Source organism: Leuresthes tenuis, unplaced genomic scaffold (assembly GCF_036924035.1).
Source record: "Leuresthes tenuis unplaced genomic scaffold, fLeuTen1.0.hap1 SCAF_6, whole genome shotgun sequence".
Classification (NCBI taxonomy): Eukaryota; Metazoa; Chordata; class Actinopteri; order Atheriniformes; family Atherinopsidae; genus Leuresthes; species Leuresthes tenuis.
This window is the reverse complement of record NW_027325360.1, coordinates 34359859-34385955: the sequence shown is the minus strand read 5'-3', so window position 1 is coordinate 34385955 and position 26097 is coordinate 34359859. Positions and strand designations below refer to the sequence as shown.

Below are 26097 nucleotides of genomic sequence, written 5' to 3'. Positions count from 1 at the left end.
GCGCAACCCTTTGAAACGACTGGCGTGGACTTTGCTGGACCATTGTATGTGAAACCAGACAACAAGAAGGTATACATAGTTTTATTTACATGTGCAGTAACACAAGCTGTACATCTGGAACTTGTGACAGATCTATCTACTGATGCTTTCATGCTTGCTTTCAGAAGATTTATTTCCAGACGTGGCATCTGTAATGTGATTTATTCGGACAATGCGAGGATCTTTAAAAGAGCTGAACAAGATTTTAAGTGTCAGTGGAATATGATGAAAGGTAAAGAAATGCAGAAATTGTTCACAGAGAAGAGGATCTATTGGAGATATATTGTGGTGCATGCCGAGAGGACGCTGGCGTGTTTGTCGCCGCTTCTCGCATCTCTCGCTTTCCTTCTTTTCAGATCTCCGATCTTGTTTCGCTTAAGTTTAACCCTAAGCTGCGTCAGTAACCTGAACTGTCTTAGTCCCACCTCGCCTGACAAACTGCCGTTTTGCTGGATCATGTCAGCATCTTTATACAACTTATACAACAACAACAGCTGATTGCCTACCTCCCTCGTCTTTGGTGTGCACAGGTTACTCTTCCATCTTAATGCCTGTCCTCACCGCGACAACACTGGGCTATTCTGTTCGTTAGTCCTCATCTTTCACTGCTGTTCTTGCCTACTATTTGTAGCATTGGTTAGCAAGCCAAGCTAGCTGGCTGGCAAGGTGTTATTCTGTTATTCTGAAATCAAATACACCGTAGGTGAACTCCTGAAACTTTTAATGTGTTCTCCAAATTGCCTTGAGGTTATTAAGTCCTTCCCACTCCTGCGCAGACAACCCTATGTGCACAGGGCTGTTCGACACAAGTTTGTTTTTGGCTCGGACACAACTTTGGCTATTCCTGTGGTTAGGTGCTTCGCTTCTCTGCAGAGACGAGTGCAACGAAAGCCACGCCCACAACCTGCCAATATCCGGAGTCTGACCTGCACTGATGGCTCTGCACTCACCATCAGGACAGCCTCGTTCATGCTACAGAACATCAGATCCATTAACAACAAAGCCTTATTCATACACGACATAATTTCAGAGAAAAAACTGGACTTTGTATGCTTGACTGAAACATGGCAGAGCCAACAGGACTTTGTCAGCCTCAATCAAGCCACCCCACCTGGTTACGCCTACACCCACAAACCCCGCGGCCATGGCCGTGGCGGTGGACTTGCCGTCATATACCATTCTGATTTCATGGTCAAAGAACATCCTGTCAGTGTATCAACCTTTGAATGTCTCCACCTCACTGTCAATGGCACTGCACAGCTGCAACTGGTCCTCATATATCGACCACCTAAAGCTTCTACCAGCTTTCTCCCTGAGCTCACTGACCTGCTTGCTGCTGTCTGCCCTCTGTCCCCATCAACCATACGACTAGGTGACTTCAACATCCATGTGGACAATAGCAGTTGCCCTTTTGCAGTCGACTTTCTGTCACTCCTGGACTGTTTTAACTTCACTCAGCATGTACATGGCCCGACCCACAGGAAAGGACACACCCTCGACCTGGTATGCAGCACCGGCACACCTCCACTACATCTTGAATGCACTGACCTGGCCATATCAGACCATCATACAATCCTGTTCTCTGTCAACATACCCCATCGCAGACAATGTTGCTCTCGAACCATCACCTTTCGCAACGTTAAGAATGTGTCTCTGCCTCTGCTCTCCCAAACCCTCGTGACGCATGTAACAGCTCCTGTCTCTGCCCCTTCAGTGGACACCCTGGTGTAACACTACAACACCGCACTCTCCACCAGCCTAAACATTGTTCGAGCGGCGGTACAAAAAAAGTGGCCTCACTGTCCACTTGGAGGCCTACAGAGACCATATCACGAACTACAAAGAGGCCCTCTCTTCTGCCAAGACACACTACTTCTCCACTCTCATCAACAACCAACAACATCACCCCAGGATGCTTTTTTCAACAATCAACCGCCTTCTCTGCCCTCCTCAAGCATCCCAACCATCCGACGCTGCTGAGCTTTGCTCCAGTTTTCAAGACTTTTTCATCAGCAAAGTTAACACCATCCACCAGCAGCTCCTCTCTACGCTTCCGACTGCAACTCAACATCATGATGGCGAACCAACTGGCGCCCATTTACCATGGCAGGACATTCCCATCCCGGCTGCCTGTCCACCGCAGCACTGCCTTTTCTGCTTTGCCTCACTGGACCATGCCCAGGTCATTGACCTGGTGTCCAAAGCCAAACCATCATCCTCCCATTTGGGTTCCATGCCTACCACCCTGGTGAAATCTTGCCTTCCCACTCTCTGCCACGCCATGATGAACATTATAAACACATCCCTGGAGTCTGGTGTTGTGCCTGCTAGCCTTAAAACCGCTGCTGTTATTCCCACCCTTAAAAAACCTGGTTTGGACCCTGACGACCCAAACAACTATCGCCCCATCTCCAACCTTCCTTTCCTAAGTAAGATCTTGGAAAGAGCAGTGGTGACTCAACTCCAGCAGCATATGTTCCACCATGAGCTCTTTGAACCGTTACAGTCTGGCTTCAGAGCCCACCACAGTACTGAGACTGCTCTTGTCAAAATCACTAACGACCTCCTTACTGCTGCAGACAATGGCCACATTACCATCCTCATCCTCCTGGACCTCTCAGCAGCTTTTGGCACAGTCTCTCACTTCATCCTCCTGAAGCGTCTCTCTGAGTTCACTGGACTATCTGACACAACACTTCTCTGGTTCCACTCATATCTATCAAACCGGCAACAATACATCTCACTCAACGACTCCCGCTCCACCACAGCTACCATCAGCCATGGCGTTCTGCAGGGTTCGGTGTTGGGCCCCCTTCTCTTCGCCATATACATGCTGCCTCTTGGACGAATCATTCGGTCCCATGGTCTCAGTTTCCACTGCAATGCCAACGACACACAACTTTACATCAGCACCAAACCCCCCCCAACTCTCGTTCACTGCTTGTAAGACATCAAAGACTGGATGACCAACAATCTCCTTAAGCTGAACAGCAACAAAACTGAGCTCATGGTGGTGGCACCACCGCCACTGCTCAAGAAGGTTGGAGATCTCCACCTGGACATTGATGGCTGCTCGATCACTCCATCTTACGAAGTCCGTAACCTGGGGGTCATCTTGAATTCATCACTATCTTTTCAGTCTCACATCAAAAAAGTTACCAAATCTGCCTTCTACTGATTCCCTGTCAAATCTCGCATCATCTACAAAGTCCTCCACCTCACTTTCAAGTCCCTCAAGGGTCTGGCACCCCACTACGTCACAGACCTCCTCCTCCCCTATACCCCCTCAAGATTGCTGCAGTCCTCTTCCAAGGGCCAGCTGTTCATCCCCCGCACCAGACTCAAGGCCACCAGTGACAAACCCTTTCATGTAGCTGCCCCACTCCTCTGGAATAACCTACCCAACCACATTCACAATGCCCCTTCACTGGCCATCTTTAAACAACACCTTAAAACCCATCTCTTTTTGGAGGCTTTTGGCTCCTAGTGTCCATAAGCACACACCTACATACTCTCACACACAGATATTATGTAAAGCGACCTTGGGTGTTTTGAAAGGCGCTATACAAAACTAAGGTATTATTATTATTATCATTTGGAGCGGGTTGCCTGTTGTGGCGGCATGTGGGAGCGCTTGGTGAGATCCGTAAAGACGTGCCTCCGCAAGGTGCTCGGAAGGTCTTGCCTTGAACGTGAGGAGCTTGAGACATTGAGTTGAGGCAATCATAAACTCTCGTCTTTTAACTTATCTTCACACAGACAGCAGCGAACCATCACCTCTCACCCCAGCTCATTTCCTGACCGGACAGAGGATCACTATTCTTCCTTCCTACCCTGCTCACAACTACAGCATGGCTAAAACGAACGCCACACAGCTCAACAGGAGATGGCAGTATCGTCAGAGGTTGAGTAATAATTTCTGGAATCGTTGGAGGACGGATTATCTGATGGAGCGTCGTTCTGCGCATTGCGTGCGTAACCTGAACCAATCTGCACCATTCAAGGTGGGAGATGTTGAGTTGTTACACGAAGATAAACAACCAAAACTTGTGGAAAATGGGACGGATTGAGGAAACGTTTATGGGAAGAGACAGGAAAATTAGATCACGTGTTGTCAGACTGCCTTCTCGTTTTATTCTCAGGAGACCTGTCCAGCTACTCTACCCGTTGGAGGTGGATGAATATTGACATTAGGATGCAAGTTCATCGGGCCTGAGTTTGTTGTCTAATTGCCAAGCCAGTCTGGGAATGAGGGAATCACCCTCACCTGAGTGTATGACCTCACTCCCCGTGTGTGTTTGGTGGGGTGTTCCTCAGTAATTAAAGCCCAGCTGTGGACACGGCAAAGGTGCTTCAAGCTCCAGGAGAAAGCTTTTCTCCCCATTCCCCTTTCCCCAAGGTTTTAACATCCATCCATTTTCTATACCCGCTTTATCCGTCGGTCGGGTCACGGGGGGGCTGGAGCCTATCCCAGCGGTCATCAGGTGAGAGACGGGGTACACCAGTACCGGTCGCCAGTCAGGTTTCAACATTTTTTATTTTTTATTTTTTTTAAAACAATAGAAATCAATTTTGAACTAAAGAACCGCCTATTATTCCCTGCACCTCACAAGTATTGGTTCCATCTTGCCCTCCTGGCACGTCAAATGCTCCAACCTATTTAGTCACCTGGATAACAAGATTTCCTGCCATATAAGGTCTCATGGTGCCTTTATGTATAGACACTGTATGGTGGTCAGTTGGACCAGGTCCTACAGTGAAGCCTTCCAACCCAATCGTAGTTACTATGTCTTGCTGAAGTAATCTTAGAGAGAGATTCCACTGTTCTATGTAACGTGTTCAAGACAAAACCAATGGAATGGTAGGACTAAGAGAACAGGGCATATTAGGATAATGTATTTAAGTGCTACTTCAGCACTTTGGACTTATCAGTACAATGGGCTGCTGATATTTTGAGTCAAAGTCACTATCACCAAACCAATTGAGTTTGTGTAGTGTCTTGTTTTTGAGTTTGCGCATAAAAAATGTATCTAAACTAGAATCCCAGCTCCAAGACAGCCAGACACGGTTAACTGTGAATGAGAGCTTGATTAATACATTATTCAACCTGGAGATGTAGTATAGTAACAGGAACACATACAGTGGTGATTAAGATAGAAGAAAGCACATAAATGCTGAACTGTTCAAGCACCAGGCACAATAATTAACTAATGATAAAATTGTTTCAGCTTTTAAAAGCAGTCATTGGTGTTCATATTCAAATAAACGTCTCATCAAGGCTCAACATAAACATATTGCATTCTTAGTGGTGGTTGTTAACTTGTTTAGAGACACTGTTTAAGATTAGGAAGAAGCAGAAAAGGAAATGTTTGATCACTGTAATGAAAAAGTGGCAAAATTATGGTTTCTTCAGCCAAGATACTACCAGTGTGTATGGTGAGCCATCTCTCTCGGTTCCAATATATATGCTGTTTGTTGTTATTTTTCTCCTTTTATATTTCCCTGGTCAAGCACTTTTGAGTTTTCCGCAGTTAAACTGCAAACCTTTGATCAGAAAAAAATAGAAATTTCCCTCCACTAGTGGCAAACATACCTGACCACCTACAATGCCTGCCACTCACATTTTACCATAAGAAACGCTTGAAAAAATTAGGGAAAACAGGGCAGCATCCTTGTATGTATCCAGACTGTCCAAATCCAGATCTTCATTGGATCCAGCCTGTTTCCCCTCATGTTCTCTCGGACTTGTTGGCACAACCTCAACCTATATCGCACTGAGTGGGTTGAGATCATGGAAAACAAGACTTTAATTTTAAATTACTTTTTCGCCTCCTCAGAGCTGGATTTTATATTCCTGATGGAAACTTGGCTTCGACCTGGAGAGTCTTTTTCAGAACTTCTTCCCCCTGACTGTTAAGTCAGTCAAGGTGGAGGGATAGCTTCTGTATTTAAATCTGTTTTTCATCTTCTACCTCTTCACAGTGCAGATTTTGGAACTGAACTCCTCTCCCTCAGTCCTCTGTGCGTTGGTGTAATCCACAAGGCTATAGTTACAGTCCAAGCCAGTCTCACCGCTCATCTCCAGTTCTGGAGGCAAGCCGAAAACCAAGTCCACCAGCGAACGGAGCTCATGGCCAAACATGAGCTACACGGGGGTGCACTGCAATCCTGGACAGCCATTCGGTAAGCCGGAGGACCTGTTTCCAGAGCTGGCAGTGTACAAGCAGCTTCAGCATCTCTCGTTGACCATTTGGTAACTTCCAGCAGTGGTGGAGCAGATCATCTCGGAGGTGATGATTGTGATGCTGGAAGTGCAGCACCTTGATCTCCCCATACCGGGCCAGCACTTCAGCCGACCTGACTGCCTCCAAGGACCAGATCTTGGAGCTGGTGCTGCTGGAGCTGCTGGAGGCTGAGCCTCTTGATGTCGCCTAATTGCATTGCAGGTTAAAGACTCTCACTGTGGTCTGCATATATCTCCTTCACAAGGCGACAGTAGTGGCAGGTCTCATTGCAGGGCCATCTGGAGAGTGCGTCAGCATTGTGAACATATTGCACAAAGAACGGTGTACAGAAATTATTTTACATCAGCAGTGGTTGTTGAAGACCCTTATAGCTGATGGGATAAAATGGAAGCGTTCACTCCTGTACAGTAGAGGCAAGAGTCTGTTGCTGAAGGAGCTGCTTAGAGCTCCCACAGACGGGTGCAACAGGGGAGAGAGGCTGGCCGTGATAGATGTCGGCTTAGCCAACATTGTCCTCTCACCCACATCCTCGATAGAGTCCAAGGAACAATCTAGCACAGAGCTGGCCCTCCTGACCAGCTTCTTCATTCTCTTCCTGTCTCTCTCTGAGCTTCCACAGCCCAAGCAAACCACAGCAAAGGGCAGTGCAGATGGATGCACTGTCATAAAAAGTCTTGTGTGAAGAGAGGGGAGTGGGAAAGAGCTACAGGTAATGTCAGGGACACTGTGGGGGAGGAGGAGAGAGGTGGTGACAGGGGTGCTGGCATGTCTGAACTCCAGGTAGTGGGACAGGAAGCAGTGGAAGAATTAGAATAGTTTAGAAAAATACTTTATTCATCCCAATGATTGTATATTAGACAACAATAAATAAATTAATACATACATACATACATTTGAGACGAAAATGTTATCAGTCACTGTTAAAAAGTCTTGTGGCTGTGAGGACAAAGGACCTCCTGAGCCTTTCACTCCTCTGTCCTGCCAGGATGCTGTAGAGATGTTAGAGATATTATTCTCTGTGGAGAATATTATATTCTCCAAAACAGAATATAATTTCCTCCTAATCTGTTGCTCCACCACAACACTGAGAGGGTCTAGCCTACTGTTTGTCCAAGCGCCGACAGTTTTTGTCTGCAGTGCAACTCCCCCAGCAGAAAACAGCATAGAACAGTGCACTCTCAATGAATAGTGTGATAAAACATACTCATCATGTCACTGAAGACATTGAAGGCCCCTCCTGTATACTGCTTCAATGTTGGCAGACTACTCCAGTTTATTATCCAGCACCACCCCCAGGTACTTGCAGGTCTGAGCAGTCTCTATCTCCCCTCCGTCAATGCAGACTGACTGCCATGGAGTTTTAGATCTCCTGAAGTCCACCACCAGCTCGTTGGTCTTGGTACTGTTCAGGAACAAACGGTTCTTTTTGATCCAGCCATTGAAGGACTCGACAAGGTCCCTGTACTCCTTCTCCTGTCCAATGCTGGCACATGCCACAACAGCCGTATCATCAGAATACTTCTGTATGTGGCAGGACTCTGAGTTGTACCTGAAGTCTGATGTGTACAGGATGAAAAGAAAAGGAGCCAAAACAGTACCCTGCGGAGCCCCAGTACTGTATTCCAGTCTTCCCATCTCCCCATCCTGACATACTGTGGTCTGGCAGTCAGATAGTCTATAATCCATGATGTCAGGGAGTGGGCCACACCCATACCTAGAAGCTTGTCTCTCAGTATGGGAGACTGTATAGTGTTGAAGGCATTGGAGAAGCCAAAGAACATGATTCTCACATATGAACATGGCACATCCAGATAAGCATATGCCCGATGCAGCATGTACAGAATTGTGTCTTCCACTCCTATGTGTTTCTGGTAGGCAAACTGGAGGCGAGGTCAAGATCTTCAGCAACCTGCAATCTCATGCGACGAACAAGGAGTCTCTCCAAGGTCTTCATGATATGAGATGTCAAAGCCACTAGTCTGTAGTCATTCAGCTCCACCAGTTGCCCTAATTTGGGCACCAGTATGAGACAAGAAGTTTTCCACAGCACCGGGACTTTTTCCATTTGAAGGCTCATATTGAAGAGCCTCTGAAGAGATGACTGCTATTTGACCACCATAGTCCCTCAGAAGCCTTGAACAGACTCTATCTGGGCCTGTAGCGCTCCCTGACTGAAGTCTCCTGAGCTCAGCTCTAACCTCCCCTATAGTTGGACACAGAGGTTGGAGCAGAGGGATGCAACAGGAGGGATGTTGCTATCAATCATAGAGATGAGGGTGTAGCTGGACAGAGGAGGGCGAGTGGTGGGAGTTGTTTCAGAGGTGGAGGTGCAGCTGGACTGAGGAGGCCAGGCAGTGGTAGCTGCCACAGATGGTTGCTTCAGAGGTGGAGGTGCAGCTGGGCTCAGGAGGTCTGGTGGTGAAAGCTGTGCTCAAGAGGCGCAGGATGCACATACAGATTAATTAAATCCGTTTAAAAAAAACAAAAAACAAAACAGATTCAGATAATTGGCACAATTTCACCATGCTCTGGTTCCATCCCACTGTTCTTACTGAGACCAGAGATGGTTTTCAGAGTTCTGTGGCATTGTCCCCATGCAGATGAGTCTCCAGCCTCTTTCTGCAGCTGTCCTTACAGCTCCTGTTTGTAAGAATCAACTGATTCCTGCAACAACAGTTGTGGGGTACCCCAAAGACCTGTTTTGGGTTTGATTCTCTTACATAATCTCGGCCAAATTATTAGATGTTGCAATAATATTTCTTATTATCTCTATGCTTATGACATTCAATTATACTGTTCTTTCAGAGGCTCTGGTTTAAGTAATTGCCTGACAGAAATCAAACAAAGGTTTGATCAAAGTGACAACTTCCTTCAGGTCTTCTTCTGTAGGGAAATATTCCTCTTCTTCAGCCCTTATTTGAGTCCATTTTTGGTCCTACTCTGTTTAATTAGAAAATGCTGACTTTGGGATCAATTTTCAGGAGGTACAATATTAAATACAGCAGAAAAGACTCCACAGAATACAGAGAACAAATCAAGTAAATCGACATCCATCTTGTGTCATGAATCAATTCCTGTTATAGAACTTTTTTGTGTATTTGTTCTGTACTTCCAGGTCAGTGTGGATGTCTTCAAAGGCTTCCCTGATGAGGACAGCATCGTCAACTACACCCTGACCCAGGCCTACCAAGACAAGGTGTCTGTGTTTGCCAGTGAGTCACCCTTGTGCGCATAGCTACTTGTAGAAAGTTATGGAATTACTATCTTTAAATGAAAACCATGTTATGCACAGTGCTAAAGTTGATACCATAATGTTGATTTATATGCAAGTAATATATGAAAAAGGAGGTACACCCTTTTTCAACTCTTAGGCTTTCTGTATCAGACATAGCGATCATCTGTACTTTACCGAGACTTAAGATGAGATAGTGAAACATCAGCGCAACACGGGCACCAGTGAAGTCTTTCTGTGAGCTATCATTCTCTCATATACGTCCCTGCTCCGCAATCTGAGGCCTGCTCCATCCACCTTGCTCTGGCAGCCTGTCCATCCACCCTGCTCTGCAGTCTGGGGCCTGCTCCGTCCACCCTGCTTTGGTGGCCTGTCCATCCGCTCTGCTCTGCGGCCGGCGGCCTGCTCCGTCCGCCCTGCTCTGCAGCCAGCTCCGTCCACCCTGCTCTGCGGTGCACCGTTTCCCCTCCTGAGCCTGAAGTCCTTGGGATAAAGGAAACACCGTCTCCCGCAGGTCTGATCTCCTGTTTACCTGAGACGTCATACAGCGTCATGAGACGACGAAAGGAAGACACCTTCTCTCCAGTGTCTCTGCGCTCCGTGCTTTTTAAACATGTATCTCTATACCAGTTCTGCCATGGCCACCTGGCTAATAATGCCCATCATCTGCCTACTTACCATGGGCCATCCCCTTGGAGATACTAGTAGACATTTGCACAGACCAGCCATAGCCCCCTATGGTGGTGGCACGCTAGACATTGGACTATTGACTAGGGATTATCACACTTTTTGGATCTCTAAAAACACTAAAAACATAGGAATTCCCAGTCTGTTTGTGTTAAACTCTCCACTGCACTCCTTTATATTACTGCAGCAACTTATTGACTTTCCATTTTCAATACCTGCCTAATTCTCTATGAAAGAAATATTTAAAAAATGCATTCTAACTTTGTTTTTAAGCGTATTTTAATTATTCTCATGCTTTTTATTTCGAGTAGCATTCATCCCAATCCAGGCCCAGTTATTGTTAATCACTCTGTTCATAATCTATTGTTTAATGATTTCTCTGATTGTAGGTCTATGGGCTTCCTACACATTAACATCCGCAGCCTGTTATCAAAACTGGACTTGATTAAATCTTGGGTTCACACTGCTAATCCTGACATTTGTGCTATTTCTGAGTCATGGCTTAAGAAATGTATTGCCAGTTCTGATATTTTCATGCCAGGTTATGATATATTCTGCCAGGACAGAGCTACCAAATGAGGCGGTGTTGCTTTGTATGTCAAAGATCACTTCCAATATACTATTTCCCTGTCTAAGACTGTTCCTAAGTTACTCAAATTGCTGGTGTTAGATATCAAACTGTCTAATAATTTTTCCCTCTCCGTTGCTGTCTGCTATAGACCACCCTTTTCTCCACTCTGTTCTCTTACTCTTCTCAGTGAACTCCTGGCACCGCATATCTCCTCAGAGTTCATTCTCCTGGGTGATCTTAATTGGGACATGCTTAACCCCCCAGATACAGTCACTCAACAGTTTGATGCCTTAAATCTCTTCCCAATTATATCTGAACCCACCAGACATAATCTGAAATCTCCTTCGTCTGCTACACTCATACATGTCATCCTCACTAATGCCCCCTCTAATTACAAATCTGGCGTCTTTCGTCAAGACCTGAGTGATCACTGTGCTATCGCCTGTATACGCACTGGTTCCGCAATTAAACGCCCACCTCGGACTGTTTTTAAATGCTCCATGATTGGAAGCCTTTCTCCATGATAATGCTGCAGTGAAGTTGGACAGAATTAACTCCTTCACTACTATGGAGGCAGCCTGGTCTTACTTCAAATCAACCTTTAGCCAGATTATCAATAAACATGCCCCACTCAGAATATCCAGGATCAGGAAGCGCTTCAGTCCCTGGTTTTGTAGTGATTTGGCTACACTAATTCGCTACTTTGTATACTTGTATACTTGTATACTTTGTTGGCTCGGCTCATGTCTCTACTCTTAAGCCCTTTACTGCTGGTCCATCACATCCACCAATGAACTCTATTTCTGACATCTTTTTCTTCAGACCCATCTTGATCTCTGAAGTTTTAAAGGAGCTCACCAACCTGGATTCTAACAAGTCGGCTGACTCTGATAAACTCAATCCTATGTTTTTAAAGGTTGCTGCTCCTTTCATGGCTGTACCCATCTCAAGGCTGTTCAATATGTCTCTGGAGCTGTCTGTTTTCCCTCAAGACTGGAAATCTGCACAAGTCATCCCACTATTTAAGGGTGGCTCTGGCTCTGATACCAATTGCTACAGACCTATTTCCATCTTGCTGTGTTTGGCAAAGGTCTTAGAAAAATTGGTGCATAAACAGCCAAGTCACTTCATGGCCTCAAATAACATCCTGCCCAATGTGCAGTCTGGGTTCCGGCAAGTACTCTGAAGGTCCTGGATGATATTGTCACCTCATTAGACTCCAAGAAGTTTTGCATCTCTGCTTTCATTGATCTCACTAAAGTGTTTAATTCTGTCAACCACTCCATACTCCTGCATAGGCTCCATAGCATTGGCCTGTCATTGCACTCCTGTGAATGGTTTGCCAGCTACTTAAAAAAAACGAGTCCAACAAGTAAAGACTGAAAACATTCTATCTGACCCTCTCACCATCACTAAAGGAGTGCCCCAAGGATCTATACTAGGCCCAATGCTATTCTCCATTTACATCAATGACAAAGACAAGAACGCTGGCAAATCCAAAATTCACCTATACGCAGATGATACCATCATATATTCTGAGGGCCCTTCTCTCCACTCTGTGGCATCTACACTACAGCTCAGTATCACCTTCATTGAGCAGTATTTTCATAGCCTCCATCTCCTTCTCAATACTAAGAAAACTAAATGCATCCTTTATGACCGGAAACATGATCCCAGTACTGCTCCAAAAATCCTCTGTGCTGATGGGTTTGAACTTGAGTTTGTGACCTGCTACAAATACCTTGGCCTCTGGTTGGACTTGTCATCTTCAGGTACTCCTTTCACAACCCACCACTGCGACCTGTATAAATTAGTGAACTGGACATCGCTCCACACCAGACGTCTCCATTCAACTCATCTACAAATCCACACTTGGCTTAATACCCTCTTATATTTCTTCCCATCTGCAAATCTCTCACTCTGTTTTCAACCTACGGTCTAGCAAATTTGTCAAACTTGCTGTCCCCAAAGTCGTGTACCAGCTTCGGACGTAGCGCCTTCCATTTTGCTGCAGCCAGTGACTGGAACAATTTACAAAACACTCTTAAGTTCAGTGTCTTCACCTCTATCACTGATTTAAAAAAAAATTAATTTATTACACATAATAGCCGACTCCTGCACCTGTTGAACATGTCTACTTGCTGTGCCTCATCGTTTAATGTTTTATTGTATTGTATTTACTTTTAGTTGTTATCTGTTATTGTAACTTGTTTTATATTGTAGGACCCCCTCTCCCTTTCCCCCTCAAAGAGCCTTTGCTCTTTGGCCTCAGGCCACATTTGTAAATAAGAACCTGTTCTTAAATTGTTTGCCTGATGAAATAAAGGTTTAATAATAAAAAAAAAAGATACACTAAGAAGATGAACAAGACCACGTGAGATATTACTATTATTATTAAAACTTGCATTTAAAAAATGCAAAGTCTGTAGAAAAATCAAGTACAATCCATTATTCAATAGCTTTTACAACCACCTTTTGCAGTAATACTAGAAGTAATTGTGTGTGTTGTGAAGAAATCTTCGATTATTGATAATTTCTCTTTGATTTTATGAGATATGCATACATTTCTTTGTGTGTAGCTATCTTAAAGTAATTGAAGTTTGAAGGTTGAAGTTATGACTTAGAATGGACCATTGCAACACCTAATTATTTTCCTTAATTATTTTCCTGTAACTTTAATTTCCACTTTGGAAATATATTTAAAGTCCTGTGCAAAAGTCTTGAGCCCACTTAATTTCTTTCCATATTTTCAGGATTTTGTCCTGTTTTTTTCTTTAAGTGCATCACTTTTAGAAACCGTTCATCTGCTAGATAGTTTTTCTTTTTTTTAGGTCTGCCACTTCTTCTTTTGTCCTCCATTTATCCAGTTATTTCATGCTTGTCAAAGTGTTACTTTTCCCAACTTTAAATTGCAGTCTGGCTCCTTGGAGACTATACTGAAAAAAATTGGTGGCTCAAGACTTTGTACTGTACTGTACGGTAACTATAGACTTTGTAGCTTTTTCTTTTAAGGCTCAATAACTAATCAGAAAAGTGATTTTTAACATTTATTTTCTTTAATTAATTTTTTTTCAAATGTTTTGGTTTATATAGTTCTGTGTTTATAATGATAAGTTAAATTTCAGCAAACAAATTACATCATAGATTTGTTTGGTAAACTGAACAGCTGAGTTGGTGCTTAGAGAGTGTTGGAAGTGATGCTTTTGTGTTCCAAATATCTAATGCCACTTTTGTGTATTTATAAATTATCTTCATCTTTTTCAGGTGTCATTTTCCAGACTAACAAAGATGGTTCTTTGCCACCTCATGTTCTGTACAAAATAAGACAGAACTCTAGCTTCACAGAGAAGACTAATGAAATAAGGAGGGCCTACTGGCGTCCTGGACCCAACACAGGGGGAAAATTCTACTTCCTCTATGGTTTTGTTTGGATTCAAGGTAAGTGACTGATGTGCAAATTTCTGGGTCTTGAGCATGCTATGTATTGTAAATACAGGCTTCAATATGGATTTGAGGAATTTTACAGAGTTGTATTTGATATGTTCCTTTCCTATGTTGGTTGAAATAAAAAAAAAACTGGTCAAACTGGTCATTTCATAACAGCCAGCTCTATATATCAAGACCCAGAGACAGGTCTACAGAATGACTAAAAGCACTGGTTGGTTCGTTTAACAAAGAAGGACTTATCACAGTGAAGTATTTCATTGTGCAATGTGAATCTGGAGCACCTGCTATGGGACCTGTGCAAGCTGCAGAAAATAACTTTTGCACTGTAAGTCATCTTTTATTCAGGAGACACGGGTTGATTCACAATTGTGCATCGATCTATGGCATGGTCTAAGGAACTGACCCAGAGACGGCCTAAGCAATGTACAGTTGCCTTTATTGGTGATAGAAAAAGGGGTTGATAAGTTGGGTCACAGAGATGACAAAACAAAATGCATTATTCAGTGTGCTACATTTGCTTTTATGATATTTGTACATGTGTTGGATTTTCATGCACGTTTCAGTACACCATATGCTTTTTGTATTGAAAAAGACTATATTTCATTGATATATGAATAGATTAATAAAATCTCCAACCATTAAAACTTACAGGCCTTGCATGCCAATACTCTTTTAATCGTGTAAAAACTGAAAGTATTAATGATATTGATTCAATGCTTCACAGTGCTACTTTTGGTTGTGAATTCAAAAGTTGTCATTTAAAACGGCATCAGCTAAAAAGTTTTCATCTAAAACGGCTTCAGCTCAAAAGTTGTCACACTGAACGGCATCAGGAAAAAAAACGTCAGACTGAAAGGCATCAGCTAAAAGGTTGTAAAACGGCACCGGGGAAAAATGTCACGGGTGCAAAGTCTAGGCTATGATAGTCTTTGGTCTGGGTTTGACCCATGGAGGTAATATAATCCATGGTTTGATCACGGAAATAAATTAAGTCGGCCAGAGACAACTTCGCAATCAAGTTGCGACCGAATCTGCAATGTCAACCGCTCCAAACAGAAAGATCCTAGACATATTTGGAACAGGACACAAACGTAAGTTTTATTTTATTTTATTTTTCTTTCTTTCACAACGCAAAACTGTCTCTAAAATTTGCTATTTGATGTGAACCAAAGGGGAACTATGAAAGTCCAGTCACTTTTTTCGCAGTTTTGCTAAACCACCTCCTGGCCATGTGCATTTGTTTACAACAGAGTTGGCGAGTAATCAATTACAATGATGACATTGTAGGCTATGTTGTTTTATATGTGACTTGTGGTACTATCTGTGAGCTACAACAGTAGACCTTGCATGAAAGTGCACCGTTTTAGCTGTGGGGAGTAATAATTCAATTCAATTCAATTCAATTTTATTTATATAGCGCCAGATTACAACAATTGTCATCTCAAGGCACTTAAGTAATATAGTCCAATTCAAGCCAATTGGAATTCAATTCATTGTAATCATAATCCAATTAATTCATATAGAGCTAATTCAAAAAATTAATATCCTAGCTAAGGAAACCAACAGATTGCACCGAAATGTGTCTTCAGTCCAATCTCCCGTCCTGAGCGTGCCTGTGGCAACTGTGGAAAGGAACGACTCCCTTTTAACAGGAAGAAACCTCTGGCAGAACCAGACTCAGGAAGGGTGGCCATCCGCCTCGACCAGCTGGGGTTTGAGAAGACAGAAAAGAGGGAAAAGAGGGGGGAAAAACACCATAACGCCATTCAAAGGATATCTGTTGGAACAGGGAAACATAGGTTAATAACCACAATAATGTCACATGTACATAAAATCAATTTTGAAATTAAACAGGGGGAAAAAGAGAGCAAAGTGAGGAAAGGTGTGACAGATGAGGTCCCCCAGCAGTCTAAGCCTATAGCAGCTTAACTATGGGATGTTTCAGGATTACCTGAGCCATCCCTAACTGTAAGCTTTATCGAAAAGAAAAGTTTTAAGCCTAATCTTAAAAGTGGAAAGGGTGTCTGCTTCCCGGACATTTACTGGCAGCTTATTCCACAAGAGAGGGGCCTGATAACTGAAGGCTCTACCTCCCATTCTACTTTTAGAAACTCTGGGAACAACAAGTAAACCTGCAGTTTGGGAGCGAAGTGCTCTGTTAGGAAAATATCTTACAATTAAATCTTTAAGATATGATGGAGCTCGGTCATTAAGAACTTTATATGTCAGAAGAAGAATCTTAAATTCTATTCTGAATTTAACAGGGAGCCAATGAAGAGAAGCTAAAACTGGAGAAACATGATCTCTCCTGTTAGTTCTCATCAGAACTCTGGCTGCAGCATTTTGGATCAGCTGGAGGCTTTTCAGAGAATATGTGGGACAGCCCAATAATAAGGAATTACAGTAGTCCAATCTTGAAGTAACAAATGCATGAACTAGTTTCTCTGCATCACCCTGAGACAGGATGTTCCTGATTTTAGCAATATTACGAAGGTGAAAGAAGGCAGTCCTAGAAACCAGTTTTATATGTGCGTCAAATGATAAATTCTGGTCAAAAATAACTCCAAGGTTCCTCACTGTAGAACTAGAAGCCAAGGAAATACCATCTAGAGTAACTATATAACTAGACAATTTCTCCCTGAAGCGCTCAGGTCCAAAGAGAACAACTTCAGTTTTGTCTGAATTTAAAAGCAGACAGTTCTGAGTCATCCAGGTCTTTATGTCTTTAAGACAGGCTTGTAGCCTGACCAACCTGTAGGTTTCATCTGGTTTCATAGATAAGTACAGCTGAGTATCATCAGCATAACAATGGAAATTTATGCCATGCTGTCTGATAATGTTACCTAATGGAAGCATGTATAAAGTAAAAAGAATCGGTCCAAGCACAGAACCCTGAGGAACTCCATGACTTACTCCAACGTGTGAGGAAGATTCTTCATTTACAAGAACAAACTGGAATCTATCAGATAAATATGACTTAAACCAGCCTAATGCAGTTCCTTTAATCCCAATAACATGTTCAAGTCTCTGTAACAGAATGCTGTGATCGATCGTATCAAATGCAGCACTGAGATCCAACAGGACAAGCACAGAAACAAGTCCGCTATCAGAGGCTAACAGGAGATCATTGGTAACTTTCACCAGTGCTGTTTCTGTGCTATGATGCACTCTGAATCCTGACTGAAACTCTTCAAACAGATTATTTCTATGTAAATGATCACAAAGTTGAACTGCAACTATTTTTTCAAGAACTTTGGACAAAAAAGGGAGATTGGATATAGGTCGATAATTAGCCAACACTTCTGAATCAAGAGTAGGTTTTTTAAGTAAAGGTTTAATTACAGCAACCTTAAAAGTCTGAGGTACATATCCTGTCAACAAAGACCGATTGATCAAATCCAATATGGAAGTGTCAATTAAGGGGAAAACCTCCTTGAACAGTCTGGTTGGGATTGGGTCTAACATACAAGTTGATGGTTTAGAAGAGACTATTGCTGTTGTTAGCTCAGAAAGATCAACTGGACAGAAGCTGTCTAAATACAATTCAGGTTCGAAAGATACTTCTAAAGCTGCTCTACTTGATGATACATCAGTGATAATAATGGGAAGGATTCCATTAATCTTCTCTCTGATAGAAACAATTTTATTGATGAAGAATCTCATGAAATCATCACTGCTGAGAGTTAAAGGAATACATGGCTCAACAGAGCTCGGACTCTTTGTCAGCCTGGCAACAGTGCTGAAAAGAAACCTGGGATTATTCTTATTCTCTTCTATCAATAATGAATAATACGCAGTTCTAGCTTTACGAAGTGCTTTCTTATACGTTATTAAACTATCTTTCCAGACTAATTGAGACTCTTCTAAATTAGAGGAACGCCACTGTCTCTCCAGCTTTCTTGCAGTCTGCTTTAACGCACGCAGCTGTGAATTATACCAAGGAGCCAACCTCTTCTGACTGATTACCTTCCTTTTCAGAGGGGCAACATTGTCCAGTGTTGTACGCATTGAAGCTGTAGTGCTGTCAACAAGAGAGTCAAGTTCTACTGGAGTAAAATTTAGGTAGCCATCCTGTGTCATATCAGCACATGGCAGTGAAGAAAAGGATGATGAAATCAACTCTTTAAATCTGGTTACAGCATTCTCTGACAGACACCTTCTATATGTAGAATTCTTCTCAGAAACCGTGTAGTCAAGTAATGTAAATTCAAAAGTTATTAAAAAATGGTCAGACAAGACAGGGTTATGAGGGAACACTGTTAACTGTTCACTCTCAATGCCATAAGTCAGCACAAGGTCAAGGGTATGATTAAGGCAGTGAGTAGGTCTGTGAACACTTTGAGAAAATCCAATAGAGTCTAATATAGAATTAAAGTTAATATTTAGGCTGTCATTTTCAACATCTACATGAATATTAAAGTCACCCACTACAATGACTTTATCTGTACTCACCACTAACTGGGATAAAAACTCTGAGAATTCAGACAGAAACTCAGAATAAGGGCCAGGCGGACGATACACAACAACAAACACAAGAGGTTTTTGTGATTTCCACTTTGGGTGGGAAAAACTGAGAATCAGAGATTCAAAAGAGCTAAAACTAATCTTGGGTCTAGGACTGATTAGTAACCCTGATCTGAAGATCTAGATAGTAACAAAGTAATAAATACCTCTGGGGTAAGTTGAGACACGTGCCCCATACACTAAATATATTTAATTATGTGTGTATGTCGTTATTATTACATCACAATTAATGATAGAAAAAGGGGTTGATAAGTTGGGTCACAGAGATGACAAAACAAAATGCATTATTCAGTGTGCTACATTTGCTTTTATGATATTTGCACATGTGTTGGATTTTCATGCCCGTTTCAGTACACCATATGCTTTTTGTATTGAAAAAGACTATATTTCATTGATATATGAATAGATTAATAAAATCTCCAACCATTAAATACTCTTTTAATCGTGTAAAAAGTATTAATGATATTGATTCAATGCTTCACAGTGCTACTTTTGGTTGTGAATTATTATTTTTTTATGGAATGGCAAAAAGGGAAGCAAAGCCGTTTTTTACAGCTTTCATTGAGAAGGAGCAAAAACAGCTTCATAAAGGCCTGTGGCTGCATTCCTGCCACATTTTCCTTGATTCATTTGAACAGATCAGCATTGCCAACAAGGGATAATAGCTCAGAAGTGTTGACCGATGTAACTAGGACCTATAGCAAAATGTTGTCAATTATTATGTCCCATTTAGTTTGTAACTACCATTGATTAGCGAGCAAGGTCTGCTTTCAACACGGACAGTATCTCTATACAATGTGATGCAGTGAGATTTCCATCTCAGTGCAGTGATTCTGCTGTTTGTGGAATGCGTTGAATGTGGAAGTTAGCCTACAGTTAAGGGTTAAATACAGCAAAACTGAATCACAACTGCATTACAAATTAACAATAAGAACTCGAGTCAAGTCCAAATTATAAATTATTCATGAGTACGGTGTACATTTTAGGACATCCTCAGTATCATGCTTAGGCGTCAGACCTCAGACGAAAAGGTATAAGGTCTCAGGAAAACCTCTGTCACACTCGCACCAAAAGGCTTCATAAAAAAAACTATTCACAATGAACGGCCTCAGAAAAAAAATGTCAGACTCAACGGCATCAGCTAAAAAGTTGTCACACTAAACAGCATCAGCTCAAAAGTTCTCATATAAAACGGCATCAGCTCAAAAGATTTAATTTAAATCGGCATCACCTCAAAAGTTGTCATTTAAAACGGCATCAGCTAAAAAGTTGTCATTTAAAACGGCATCAGCTCAAAAGTTGTCATTTTAAACGGCATCAGCTCAAAAGTTGCCATTTAAAACGGCATCGGCTCAAAAGTTGTCATTTAAAACGGCATCAGCTCAAAAGTTTTCATCTAAAACAGCTTCAGCTCAAAAGTTGTCATTTAAAACGGCATCAGCTAAAAAGTTGTCATTTAAAACGGCATCAGCTAAAAAGTTGTCATTTAAAACGGCATCAGCTCAAAAGTTTTCATCTAAAACGGCTTCAGCTCAAAAGTTGTCATTTAAAACGGCATCAGCTAAAAAGTTGTCATTTAAAACGACATCAGCTCAAAAGTTGTCATTTAAAACGGCATCAGCTAAAAAGTTGTCATTTAAAATGGCATCAGCTCAAAAGTTTTCATCTAAAACGGCATCAGCTCAAAAGTTGTCACACTGAACGGCATCAGGAAAAAAAACGTTGTCTCTCCTCCCCAGGCAGTTTCACAACCATTCACACTTCGGACCCTGTGACCAAAACCCGCACTTTTTAGGTAGGTCGACAATCTATAGGTGATAAGGACTAACGACACACATAGTGGTCAGGGGGTTCAGTCACACATGTGACTGTAACGACGCTCTCTGCTTATAAGTTGATACTCCCCATCTTTCAGATTAAAAGGGAAACATCATCAAGATATAAAAATAAGTCTAGTTGAGTTTTATATGTGAGGAGAAGAATTTTGAGTTATACTCTGCATTTAACAGGGTGCCAACAAAGATGAGCCAAAACTGTAGAAATATGATTTCTCTCCACACACCACTTCAGGCTTAACCCGAGACACATGAAAACTTGGGTTACTGACAAGAGAGGAATGTTTATGTTTATGTTTCTGTATTTAGCAGACGCTTTTATCCAAAGCGATTTACAAATGAACATATAACAAGCTATATATATATATATATATAAATAAGCTATACATAGAGGGAATCCACTAGTCTGACTCTGTAAGAGGTGACAGAGTAGAGATAGAGTGCAGGCATAGAAAGAAGTGCAGAAAGATAAAGTGCAGAGATAGATGGGGTAGGTAAGTGCTAGGATAGATAGGAGATGCTCTCTGAAGAGCTGGGTTTTCAAGAGCTTCTTGAAGATAGACAGGGACGCCCCTGTTCTGGTAGCGCTCGGTAGGTAATTCCACCATCGTGGGACAACACATGAAAAGAGTTTGGATTGTCTTAGGCGTGGTGTAGGCACTGCTAGACGACAATCCTGGGACGAACGGAGGGACCGAGTTGTGACATAAGCCTTTGCAAGAGCATTCAAGTAGATGGGAGCCGTTCCATTAAGCACTTTGTAGGCTAACATCAGTGACTTGAATTTGATGCGGGCAGCTAAGGGTAGCCAGTGGAGTTCAATGAACAGAGGGGTGACATGTCTTCTTTTAGGCTGATCGAAGACCAGACGCGCCGCCGCGTTCTGGACCATCTGCAGAGGTTTCATAGCACAGGCTGGGAGACCAGTTAGGAGAGCATTGCAGTAGTCAAGGCGGGAGATGATCATGGCCTGCACCAGGAGTTGGGTGGCATGTTGGGTTAGGTATGGTCTTATCTTTCTTATGTTCAGCAATGCAAAGTGACATGAACGAGCAACCGAGGTAACGTGATCTTTGAAGGTTAGTTGGTCATCAATCATGACACCCAAGTTTCTAGCAACCTTTGATGGAGCAAGAGATAGGGATTCAGTTTGGATGCAGATGCTGTGGTGTATGGTTGGTTTGGCTGGGAAGACAATGTCAAACTGTTCAGTTTTTGGTAGGTTAAGTTGGAAGTGATGGCCTTTCATCCATGTTGATATGTCAGAGAGACAGTCTGAGATTCATGCTGAGACCGTGTGGTCGTCAGGTGGGAATGACAGCTAGAGCTGGGTATCATCAGCATAACATTGGTATGAGAAGCCATGTGATCGGATGATCTGTCCCAATGAGTTGGTGTATATGGCAAAGAGAAGAGGTCCCAGTACTGAACCTTGGGGGACCCCTGTGGTGAGGTGGTGCGCTGCAGAAGTGTGACCAAGCCAGGATACTTTGAAAGATACCAGTGAGGTATGATTCAAAACAGGAGTGTGCTCTCCCTATGATGCCCATACTAGAGAGTATGGACAAAAGGATACTGTGGTTGACAGTGTCAAATGCAGCCCATAAGTCGAGCAGGATAAGTACAGAGGACTTAGCTGTCGCTCTGGCTTCTTTTAAGGCTTCTGTCACAGCCAACAGAACCATTTCGGTGGAGTGTCCACTTTTAAACGCCGATTGGTTTGGGTCAAGGAGGTTGTTATGTGAGGGGTAATCGGTGACCTGCTTAAAGACCGCCCTTTCAATGGTTTTAGACCGGCCGATTATTCTCCACATGAGTTAGAGAGAAGGAAGGTTTCTTGAGCAGCGGTGTAACCTGAGCTTGCTTGAATGTGGTAGGAAATGTGCCCGATGTCAGTAAAGCATTAATCACATGCGTGACTGCTGCAGTTACAGTAGGAGCAATGGATTGGCAAGGATTAGTAGAAATGGGGTCCAGCGGGCATGTAGTAGGACGGCTACATGTGAGAAGTTTAGACACACTGCTCTGAGCGAGAGGGGTAAATGAGGAAAATGATGCAGTAGGACTTCTGCATGCAGATTTTGTGGTACAAGGTTCGGTAAACTGTTTGCTTATAGCTGCCACTTTGTCAGTAAAAAATTAGGCAAAGGTGTCTGCTGTTAGATTGGTAGCAGGTGGCGGAGGCGGAGGATTATGGCGAGACACTACAGGTGAATAGGGTAACATTTTAAAATAATAGATATCACCATGAAACTTCCTCTGTTGATTACTTACACGAGTATGAAAAAAATGTATTACAAGATTTTCAAATTTGTATGTTTGATTCTGCAAATTAGGCATTATCTCATTAAATAAGCGCACATTTGCATATATTTCCAGTAGATAGATCTGAACATATGATGAAGCCAGGTGCAAAATTCTTTTTTCATTTTGTTTATACACCAGATGAAAAAACAATTACAGAAGGATTTTAGGATATATGCTTTCATTACCTAGAAAATCAAAATATACTGTTAATAGCCTTAAAAAATTTATTTTCTCCACATTTTTTTATCATAATGTATTGGAAACAATTGCTCAAAACAGAGTAAATGCTCAGGCCATTAGTAATAATGATATAGAATAATAGAACAATATTAATATAGAATACAAGCTCATATAAATTGATTATTTAATAACATGGCAGGCATGTAAAGACATCTGTGTACGCCTGCCTGATCTGCTCCCTGGCCTTGTGTAGTGATTCCAATCCTCTCTCAATTTCTGCCACTAAAAAAGAAATGCATAAATTAAATGAAAATATAAAAATGTTTTGTATATTATGTCAATAACTATTCCTTTTCTTTAGTTTATTGATACAGTACATATGATTACACATGCGTGACTGCTGCAGTTACAGTAGGAGCAATGGATTGGCAAGGATTAGTAGAAATGGGGTCCAGCGGGCATGTAGTAGGACGGCTACATGTGAGAAGTTTAGACACACTGCTCTGAGCGAGAGGGGTAAATGAGGAAAATGATGCAGTAGGACTTCTGCATGCAGATTTTGTGGTACAAGGTTCGGTAAACTGTTTGCTTATAGCTGCCACTTTGTCAGTAAAAAATTAGGCAAAGGTGTCTGCTGTTAGATTGGTAGCAGGTGGCGGAGGCGGAGGATTACGGCGAGACACTACAGGTGAATAGGGTAACATTTTAAAATAATAGATATCACCATGAAACTTCCTCTGTTGATTACTTACACGAGTATGAAAAAAATGTATTACAAGATTTTCAAATTTGTATGTTTGATTCTGCAAATTAGGCATTATCTCATTAAATAAGCGCACATTTGCATATATTTCCAGTAGATAGATCTGAACATATGATGAAGCCAGGTGCAAAATTCTTTTTTCATTTTGTTTATACACCAGATGAAAAAACAATTACAGAAGGATTTTAGGATATATGCTTTCATTACCTAGAAAATCAAAATATACTGTTAATAGCCTTAAAAAATTTATTTTCTCCACATTTTTTTATCATAATGTATTGGAAACAATTGCTCAAAACAGAGTAAATGCTCAGGCCATTAGTAATAATGATATAGAATAATAGAACAATATTAATATAGAATACAAGCTCATATAAATTGATTATTTAATAACATGGCAGGCATGTAAAGACATCTGTGTACGCCTGCCTGATCTGCTCCCTGGCCTTGTGTAGTGATTCCAATCCTCTCTCAATTTCTGCCACTAAAAAAGAAATGCATAAATTAAATGAAAATATAAAAATGTTTTGTATATTATGTCAATAACTATTCCTTTTCTTTAGTTTATTGATACAGTACATATGATTACACTTGAGTGACAAAAACCCAATTTCTTTTGGAAAAGACCTCCAAAATCAATATCCCTGTTTCCATAGCCTACCAGTCACTCTCTTGTCATGCCTCTGGTATGTTTTCAGGTGAAGGGAAGGGATCCCCAACACCTTGCTGACCTTCCTCAGTGCAGCATATCCCATCCCTAATTCATGGGCCAAAAGCACCATGCGGACATTAACGTCAAATGCGACATCACCTCTCGTCTCGCTTTGCAGCCATGTGGATGTATAAACGCTTCGTCTATACTGACTCTCTCCTTTGCAATTACTGCACTCTAAAAGCAGACTACTACAAAAGCCATGGTTAACTGGATCAATGTTAATAAATAGATCCGATGCAGCACAATTAGGGCACAAGAGATCGCGTATCAACTCACTGAGATGTGCTACATGTATGATAAGCCACTGTTGTGTCGCACAATCAGTGGCACTGTCATTAACTCCCTCTTGGTTTTCTAACGACAGTTTACAGTCAGAAGTACTGCTACCTGGTGGCTTATCAGCTACTTGAATGGGTTTCCTTGAATTGCACCTTGCAAAGCGCAATTGTTGCTTTCTTTTCTTTGTAAGGGGCATTTTCGGAGATACCGCGAAAAGCTGAACACGGAAGTGTCAGAGTCCACCACGTGATGCGTCTGAGCGAATTACATTAGCAGAAACGAACAGTAGCCAATGAGATTTCGCCATTAGCTATGAATCCACCTTTAGACATTCCCGATTGGTTATTGATAGAAAAGAAATGCAATTATTGGGGTTACATATCATTGTGCAGGGGAGTCAGAGCTTTACAATGATACTGGCCATGACAGACTTGAGTAAATAGACGAAGCTCGGTATGTCGGGTTGGAATGCTAACTTCTTGGTAAATTCGGGAGAAACGTACTGCCGCGAGTAAAGAAAGTGTAATAGAATAAACATTTTAATGTATGTTTTCAACATTTTCTTTATAGCAGGTTAAAAGAACACATATTGAAGGAGTAAACTAGCCCAGAATCTCAAAATTGACCACTGCATGAAAAATCACTGTTTTTGCCTGCCGTGTCTCGCCTTAAGTAGAGTTTTGAAGGTGGAAAAAAGTTTCCGGGTGTCAGTAGTACTATGTTGATGTAGACAGACTTTTTTGCATCAGTAACACTGTATGTGAATGCTGACAGTAGCGCCTGGAGTTTAGCTAGAATGTCAGGAGAATGTCAGCCGTGGAGAGCCAAACCTGTGCAACTCCCCCAGCAGAAAACAGCATAGAACATTGCACTCTCAATGATAGTGTGATAAAACATACTCATCATGTCACTGCAGACACTGAAGGACCCGAGTCGTCTCAGGAACAAGAGACGGCTCTGGCCCCTCTTGTACACTGCTTCTATATTGGCAGACCACTCCAGTTTATTATCCAGCACCCTAGGTATTTGCAGTCCAAGTCTGAACTGATGTCGAAAGGGAATTATTGGCACATTCGACCCAGACCACATTCTTAGGCCAAGAGGCAGGGTCCCAGGGGCACAGAACTTGGAGGACAGTCTCCAGTTCCTGATTCAATCTCTCAGTATGGCGATTGGTGTAACGGGGGTATTTAGGACCCGAAAGCAGCACTCTAGAAGTCAGAAACAGTTGGTAATGACTTTTCTTTTTACACCAACAAAACTAGAACTTGAG

The 26097-nt window shown here is 42.2% G+C and overlaps 1 protein-coding gene across 1 annotated transcript in view; it reads left to right on the top strand.

The window, feature by feature from the left end:
• The window catches only part of abca2 (ATP-binding cassette, sub-family A (ABC1), member 2), a 357455-nt gene that overhangs the window by 162355 nt on the left and 169003 nt on the right, over positions 1-26097 (top strand). The window contains exons 11-12 of the mRNA XM_072388588.1: positions 9400-9496; positions 14039-14212. Coding sequence (XP_072244689.1) covers positions 9400-9496; positions 14039-14212 — 271 coding nt within the window. The remainder of the gene's footprint in view (positions 1-9399; positions 9497-14038; positions 14213-26097) is intronic.